This window comes from Centruroides sculpturatus, unplaced genomic scaffold (assembly GCF_000671375.1).
Source record: "Centruroides sculpturatus isolate CEXI.00-Female unplaced genomic scaffold, Cexi_2.0 scaffold813, whole genome shotgun sequence".
Taxonomy (NCBI): Eukaryota; Metazoa; Arthropoda; class Arachnida; order Scorpiones; family Buthidae; genus Centruroides; species Centruroides sculpturatus.
The window spans coordinates 107,638-117,033 of NW_019385070.1; the positions used below are offsets into that span (position 1 = coordinate 107,638).

Below are 9,396 nucleotides of genomic sequence, written 5' to 3' on the forward strand. Positions count from 1 at the left end.
GGCAACATTGAAACAAGTTTCGAGAAGGACCACGTGTATCAGCAGAAGGCGAGAAGAGAAAATTTACATACTTAAGTACTAATAGTTCACGAAAATAATAATTTTCGTAAACTATTATTACTTAAGTATGTAAAAATTTATTACATTTCCTGTTGTACGAGGGTTTTATCCAATTCTCAAACCGTGTCAGAGTGAATCCGTGCTATAAAAGTACCGTGTTATACGGGGGATGGTACCAATTCTCGAACCGTGTTAGAGCGAATCCGTGCTATAAAAGTACCGTGTTATACGGGGGATGGTACCAATTCTCGAACCGTGTTAGAGCGAATCCGTGCTATAGAAGTGCCGTGTTATACGGGGGATGGTACCAATTCTCGAACCGTGTTAGAGCGAATCCGTGCTATAGAAGTGCCGTGTTATATAGGGGGTTACCTGTATAACCAAACACCAAAAATAAAATGGGGGAAAAAACTGAAAACATACAAGCATAATACAAGAGCAAGAGACAACTTGGACACACAACAGATTGTATTTATGCTTCCAGTGCATTTTTCACTGTGCATGCAGTTCAAACTCCAAGGAGAACTTTTGTCAAATTTAGCATTTGAAGTACAAGGTACCACTGTATATTTGCATTAATTATGTTTGAATAGTTTAAAATATAAATTTAAAAACTAAAATAATATTTTTGTTTCACAAGCATGATAAAGTGCATTCAATCAGACATTAAGCAGCTTTTCATCCTTTTATTTAAAGCTGCTTAGTGTCTGATTGAATGCACTTTATTGTGCTTGTGAAACAAAGACATAGAATAACACGGTTTCAGATTAGTATAATAATATTGTAAAAAAAAAGGGAGGGTCATATTTTCAAGAATTTAAAAAAAAAACCTCAACACAATGAATCACAAAAAACAAAATGCAAAGAAATTATTTTTAAAATGTAAAAGGCTAATTTAAAGCATAAAAATTGATTTTTGATCACTATGCAAAATCTATGCAATAATATATTTGATATTAAAATATTTTTAAAAATTAAACTATATCTGCATTTCCTTTCATTCATGGTTTCATTGTGTTTCAATATTTAACTAAATAATTTATTTGTAATTATGACTAACTGAATGTATTTTGTAATAAAATTATATTATTGAGATTTTTTTATCAAATAAATATATCATTATATTATTTTTATTGTTCAAATTTAAAAAAAATTTATTTTTCTGTTTATTGTTACTTACCTGCATGCTATGTATTTGTACATTAGATGATCTAACTGTTTCAGATAAATTTGGAAAAACTGTAATAAATAAACCTCCTGGACTAAAACATGATACTGGATGTGGACAGGAAAATTTTGTTGGTGTTAATCTTGATGTTGATGATTGTTCTGTAACTAAATTTTTGATAAATATTAAAAAGTTTGTAAAATGTTCATATCTACAAAAACATTTTATTCATTCTACACTCAGTTTAGCTTATTTATTTAAAAAGATATTTTTCCAATATGCTTTTTTATTTTTAGATTTTATTAGTTCTGCTTACTTTTAATTTATCATATTAAATATATTAATTTAACTTCTGTTGAAGAATTGATGAGAAACTTCAGCAAAATAAAAGTTAAAAAAAATAAAACAGTTTGAACAAAATGTAATGGAAAAACTGTCTTCTTATTACTTGGTTTAAATTTTCATGTTCTTATCTCAATCAAAACATAACTGGAGGTTGTATATTTCATATACAGTGGTGCCTCATTCTTTAAATTTAATTCATTCCAGGAGGCAGTTTAAACTCTGAATTATTTGAAGGAATCAATCCTCTCCCTTAAAAATAATGGAAAGTGAATTCATTCCCAAACCCTACACAATACCCATTTCAATAAACTTAAAACAGCAAATATATAATTTAATTAAGATAAATATAAATTTAATTTATATTTATTTTAATTAATTTAAGATTTAATATGAATTAAGATAAAAATAACAATTAAATGTTCCAATAATAAAAACACAAAAACAGTAAATAAAATATGTAATTACTGTATAATAAAATAAAAATTGTATTTACTGATCGCACACCATTGACTTCAGCATCTTAAATATGGTTACCAGATTCACTACTTTCATGCTTTGAGATAAGTTCCTTTTTCACCTCAATCATTAATATACAACCTTCCTCTTAGAATTTGTTGGAAACCATGATAATAAGTAACAGTTATACTGGATGGAACAGAGTTTTGTGTATTTTTAACAGCTGTCTTTATTTAATAGAGATGTGTGATTTAATTATAACAGTTGTGAAATTTAGCACATTATTGCTAATGTGAGATTGTATTCTTTGTTTAGAAGCTTATTTTAAAATTTTTACAACAAGTTTTCTTTCAATAAAATCAAGTTGTAATGGCTTCAGATAAAATGCATATCGGGCATATTATGCTTACAATTTTTGAGAAGGATAAAATGCTGTACAAACAGCAAAAAAAATTTTGCAATATGTATGAGGAAGATATTCCTAAACTTCAAATGTGTCAAACTGGTTTAAAAAGTTTTATTTCAGAAATTTTGAACTAAAAGATACTGGATACTTTGAACTAAAGGAAAGAATAAAGAATGTATAAAACTTCCAAAAGCTGTTGACAAAAAAAAATTGTAGGAAGAAACTGCTGAAAATCAATATACAATCATCATACAATGTATATATATATATACAGGTAACCCCCGTATAACACGGTAGTTACGTTCCAAAAAATTGCCGTGTTATGCGAACCGTGTTATACGAAACAAAGAACTAATACGAAAAGGAGGGTTAGGTTCCAAAAATTAAAAAACATGCTACTATATTTTCATAATTAAGATAAATATCTTCATTAAAATTTTTTAAGTGNCGAGCCCCACTCCTCACCACGCGGCCGCCCCACTGTAAGTCTGGCCGAACCCATAATGGGCCTGCAAGAAGAGGCCCTCCAGCCCCTCCTAGTGTCTACAGGACGGAAAGAGTTAAACTCCTTCCGCCCTGTGGGCACTAGAGGGCCTCTTCTTTGCAAGCCCATTATGGGTTCGGCCAGGCCCACAATGGGGCTGCCGGGTGGTGAGGGACGGGACCCGACCTATCCGAAAGGACCACACCCCCGAAAAATTCCTGGGGATTTTTCGACCCGTTCGGATTCGAACCCGGGTCCCCCAGAGCGGTAGGCTGCCACCTTGACAGCTCGGCCATCCGGCCTCAACGGCTCTGAGCTGAACCCATAATGGGCTTAATGAAAAAGGCTCTAACAAGTGAGTTTAGTGTCCACATAGCGAAAAGACAAAAAACCGAGTCGGCAATTGGTCTGTCAATTTTATTGTACAATTTTCCTATTATATATGTTCATTATTAAATTCTTATATATTACTCGTTAATAAGTGTGACCCTTATTAACAAGTAATATATAAGAATTTAATAATGAACTGTTTCCTTTGCCCTTGCTTTGCAATTTACAAGATGAAATATTTGATACAAGTATCAAGTGATATTTATGAGAGCAATATATTTGCTCTCATAAATATATTTGAATATGAGAGCAATATATTTGAATAAAGTATATAGTGAGTTGCAACTCACATGTTTTAATTAGATGGCTCATAGATAAAAAATTATTGAATTATAGTATGACAGATCATAGATAACATAATGCAACAAATTGCAAGGTCATAAAAACTTTTTCGAAAATGTAGGCGTTCTTTATGTATTTCGACCTCCTGAATTCGAAAATGGTACTCAGAACATCGTATCACCCACAGTTTTTGCACAAATCGCATATTTTGTAATAATGATAATATACATGAAAACATCTCAATGCCTCAATATCTGTCGGGCATTCTGTGCACCTGAAGGAAACATATGACAACATTAAAGCACTTCTTACTACCATTCATTATGAGGATCACAATTGGATGGTGTGTGGTGATTTCAAAGTGTTGAGTATGCTTCTAGGACAACAATCAGGATATACCAAGTTCCCATTTCATCTGTGAATGGGACAGTCGAGCTCGTGACAAACATTGGGAGCAAAAACAGTGGCCTCGAAGGTTGGAATTGGTTCCAGGGGACAAAAATATTAAGTGTGACCCTCTAGTGGAAAGAGACAGAATACTCTTACCACCTCTGCACATCAAATTGGGCATAATGAAGCAGTTTGTCAAAGCATTAAATAAGTGTGGCAACTGTTTCAAATATCTATGTTACAAGTTCCCCAACCTGTCAGATGCTAAGTTGAAAGAGGGCGTGTTCACTGGTCCCGATATTTAAGTAATGCTAGATGAAGATTTCCTTCATTCAATGAATGCCGTGGAATGAGAAGCCTGGACTGCCTTTAAGTGTGTGGTTCAAAACTTTCTGAGAAACAATCATAGCTCAGAACATATCGACATAGTTGAGAACATGCTGATGAAATTCAAAATGCTCGGATGCTCAATGAGTTTGAAGTTACATTTTTTAAATTCGCACCTTGACTTTTTTTCCTCCAAACCTGGGTGCTGTAAGTGAGGAACAGGGTGAAAGATTCCATCAGGATATCAAGGACATGGAACGATGATACCAGGGAACTTGGGATGTTCAGATGATGGGCGACTACTGCTGGATACTTCACCATGAGCACATAATGGAAATTTCCCATAAGAGGAAAAGCAGGGGCCACGCCATAACAACTAAGAAAGCACACAATGAATGATATTAGTGCATGTTTTGGACCACATTCTCTGTATGCATCTGTTCACTGTGTATATATTTCAATATGTTGTTGTTTTAAACTTATATTCTACTTCTGCATGATTCGTGTGCCATATATACGTACTACTTCTATATATGATATTATTGGCAAAATATGCGATTTGTGCAAAAACTGTGGGTGATACGATGTTTTGAGTATCATTTTTGAATTCAGGAGGTTGAAATACATAAAGAACGCCTACATTTTTGAAAAAAGTTTTTTCACTGCTGCATTGTGTAATTATTAGTTCTTCTCAATATAATTAAAAATCAAAAACAAATCTGAAAGCAACAATATATGTCTTAGAAACAAATGAAACTAAGTAATTTTATATAGGTAGTACTGTATAAGAGCATGTGAGGTCTCAAGTGAGACTTGAACTACATGTCGAAACTTTAATAGTGTTTGACAAGGAAGTCAAAAATGACAAAATAACAAAATATCTTGTTTAAAAAAAGCATGTGAAGGTAATGAGATTCCTAATGTCAGGAAATAAAGCACACTATCAGAAAACACAAGCAAATGTTCCAAAGTTTGTTAATCATCATCCAGCCAGTGATGAGATGAGTGCCAAATTGAACATTGGTGTTGATCTTTCTCATGGCCCAATCTGGTGTAAAGTTTCACTTAGAAACATGACAAAACAATCGGAAAGCAATGAGAGGTAACCGAGACCAATCAAATTTCTAATTTGGGGACAAACCAGCGATCTTGGGAAAGAACCCACGTCTGAAGAATGAGGTTCTTTCCCAAGATCCATTGTCCTATTCACAGGCAGACTTCTTCCAGGCATTCTAAGTGCCAATCAGCAAATTGCAACCTATCCCATTATTAAAGAGCATCCAACTCCTGCCAACTACCACTAGTGCCACTGAAAACACCACCCAAGAACCAACGAACCATCAAGGGACAATTTGCTGATGTAAATTAGTGACCTAGGGCCTCTTAGAAAACCTAAAGACTGATTGTACAGACATTATCTGTCCTTAGAAATACAAGCCATGGAATTTTGTAAGCAATTCTTCAATCAATAAATGGTTTATGTAAACAGTCATGCCTCAGTGTCATCTCCACCCATATACATAATCTCCAATCTTTCAGCCATTCAACTGTTTGGGTACAAATATTGGTTGGCAATTTCATTCACCATAAACCTCAAATTAACAAGCATACAAAGTATATTGTCATACAACTAAATGCAAACTATTAGCACCTGAATTGTAAAATAAAAGAACAGATTTTAAGACAGATGATATTAAGTTAAAATATATGATTAAAAGAACTTAAAATTTAGCATAATAGAAAAACTAATCAATATGATAATATTAATAATAAATGGAGTCAAAAGACCTTGAGATGTAAGACTGGATCAAGAAAGTAGAGAGAAAAATAAAATAGAAAACATTTCCAAAAACTAGCATATAATCATGATAATTAGATACTTTAAGCAGGGGTGCACAACCTGCGGCCCGCGGGCCACATACGGCCCCCTATCAATGTTTATGCGGCCCGCGAATGGTACAGGCCAAATCACTTCTTTCGAAGTTTCTAAGTGTAGAACTTTTTCCCTTTCACAATGTCATTAGCACCCAACTGTTTTATGACTTTCCCTGAGGTGAGAAATGGGGGATTGTTCTATAAATAAGTCTATTTCTATCTAACACTTTCTGGTTTAGATATCGAATATTTTAAAATGATGTTAGAACGTCATTTCCGATGTTATCGGGAAGTTTCTATTTTGGCGGAAAATCTTCAATTTTATGCTTCGGAAAACTTGCCTATTCGTCTAAATAGCGTCAAATAACAAAAATAAGTGAAAATAGCGCTGAAAAACCATGAAAATAACGATTTTTTAGCATTNTACACACCTAAAGTCGGATACCCTTCGAAGTTGCTCCTGTTACCCGAACACTCTAAACCTCAAGAACCTTCCATCATTCTCTTCAAGAAGCCGGACTGTGAATCATCCAGTCATCAATCCTCAACTTCTATATAAGGTATTTATCCACACGTGAGTCGTTTGTAAAATCTCTCTCTCGCGACCATTAAATTTAAGTAAATATGGATAAGATTCGTATATCGTGTACTCCTGCCCGTTAAAATAAATTTGTTATTGTTTATTAATATGGAATCTGAGTGAATCACTTCCTCGTTTCTCTCTCCTCACCTCTACTCTGAATCCAACCGCTCACCCGCTACCACTCATGTGACAAAGTCGCATTTTCCGAGTCCTGAGAAACTCGGTGTCGTCACACCCTGATGTGGTGTCAAAGAGACACCGACCCATGGGCGTAGCGAGGGGGGAGCCTGGGTGGGCACGGCCCCTCCCAGGGAACCTGGTGCCCTCCCCAGGAAATCACAGCCGAAAAAGTGTTGAGTCGATTTGTAAAAACCTAAAGCTAAAATAAAAGTTTTGAATACTAAAAAAAAGGTGAACGGCTTGCTCGGTGCCCAATAATGAACAATAATTTGAAATAATTCAATTTTGTGTCAGGTTGGCCTCCACTAGGCCCCCCCCATAACAAAACTCTGGCTACGCCCATGCACCGACCCTACAGTCACATATGTAATAGTGGCAATTTTCCACACAACAGTTTTTTCATGAGTATTTCTCACCAAATTAACTTACTTAGCTGTGCTTCCATGATATCCGTGTGTGTAAAAATTTTGGTTGAAAAAATTTTTTTTCACACATCACAGACCCTCAAGAAAATTATGCATGTAATCATGTACAATTTTTCTTTATTTTCACATAATCGCATGCATAAGATGGTGATTTTCCACTTTGACATCATTTTTGATGGCATGTAAGACCTCCATAATGTCATTTTTGGTGTAAAAAATGACATTATTAAAGTCTTACATGATTACTGCAAGAGGTAGTTATGATATGGATATTTGTCAGCTATGCATGATATAATGATATGGCAGTCTGCAATTTGCTAAGACTTTGAATCTTTGTCTCCGTAAGATAGCCTGGAGTGCTATGACCTTCAACAATTTAAACATTTTCATAGACTTATTTCATGCAAAAAACAAGAAAAATAATTTTCTGATCGTTCTGAGAAACATCTCAGCCCTTGTATCATATATTTCCAGCTGAACTTGTTTCACATTAGTTTACACTACAGCAAAAACTTTAAAGAGCCTCCTATAGGACCCCAGTCAAGAATATTGTTCTGTAAAAAAATATCTTGTAAACTAAACAATATTGAAATTTTGCATTTGCAAAGAGGACACATTACAAAGATCTTTCAGAATCATCAAATTTGAAGAATGACAACTGCATGCAGCATGTGAAAAATCACAGGAAAATTGTTAGCTTATGCATGTGAACCTGAAAAAACAAACTGCATATGATTGCAAATTAAATTTAGGAGAACTGTTTTTAATGTTAGTCTATAAAAAATTTTAAATTAATAAATTATGTAAGTGTTCTTTCATCTTGAAATCAATTTATAGCTTTCTCCCTATAATTTTAGTAACAGATTTAAAATTATTCCAAAAATAATGTAACCTTAAAAATATATAAAAAGTACTGAAATTGAAAATACAGAATAGTTTATTCATAGTATAGATTAAATTTCCATTATAAATATTGGATTTTAAATAACTTAATAAATAAACATTACATTTAAAAATCTTCAATAAAAATGAAATAACACAAACCTCGATCAGTTAGTGTTGTGGAATTTGTATAATCAACTCCATAATTACTATCATACTGATGATAATTTGAATAATCTGATCCACCTACAGAACTCTGATCTAAGTCACCAGCATATCTGTAAATAATTCTAAAATCTCAAACATGAACTTAATATTTTTAATTATTAACTATAAAAAGAAATTACCTGTTTTGTCTATCTTTTTGCAATTCATCATTTACTGAACTTCTACCAGAATGGACACTAAGACGTTCATAATCTGTCTCTCTTGACATCTGAGCATAATATTCTTGATAACGTTCATCTAATTGTGCTTGATATCTATTTTTAGAAAATAGACAATAAAACATAAAATTTAATTTTATATTAATTAATTTTTTAATTGAAATTAATCAATACAGTAATACCCCGACTTACGCAAACCCGGAGTTACGCAATTTTCAAATCTCGTCAATTCGTCTTTTGTTTGAGCGCCACGCAACCCTTGATTACTCACTCCCCCCACACTATTGTTCAAGCTTACATGTTTGGATGTGTCGCACGGAATCCACACATAGCTACAATTTATTTTGTGCTATTTATTTCTGTGTTTGTTATATCTACGGAGACTCGAGAGACTCTACTATGTCATCCAAACAAAGTAGAACTAATTCTTCTGCATCAAACAAGAAAAGAAAAACTTTATCTTTGGAATGTAAAGTTAACATTGGGTATGTTCGTTTCGTAAAGTCGAACGAGTTAAGCGAGAATGAAGTCATCGTTATTCCTATTTCGTTAGACTTTTCGAACGAGTCGTTACTAACGCGTTTAACTCGTTTGACTTTAAGAACGTACCCATTAAAGACTTTGATACAAAAATGAAAATTTGTCAATTGGCAAAGAAGTTTGATCACCAAAATTGTCGGTCAGAACAATTATAAAAGGCAAAGAAAAAATTCTCGAAGCTGTGAAAAATGCTCAATCTTTAAATTCAAGCATCATT

General features: G+C 33.4%; 1 protein-coding gene across 1 annotated transcript in view; it reads right to left on the reverse strand.

Moving 5' to 3' along the window:
• Positions 1–1,099: 1,099 nt before the first annotated feature.
• LOC111634209 (putative uncharacterized protein DDB_G0282133) overlaps positions 1,100–9,396 on the reverse strand; it is an 86,449-nt gene continuing 78,152 nt past the window's right edge. Inside the window, exons 13-16 of the mRNA XM_023378928.1 lie at positions 8,601–8,735; positions 8,416–8,531; positions 1,237–1,395; positions 1,100–1,119 (exon numbers count right to left, since the gene is read on the reverse strand). Of these exons, the coding sequence (XP_023234696.1) occupies positions 1,100–1,119; positions 1,237–1,395; positions 8,416–8,531; positions 8,601–8,735 (430 nt within the window). The remainder of the gene's footprint in view (positions 1,120–1,236; positions 1,396–8,415; positions 8,532–8,600; positions 8,736–9,396) is intronic.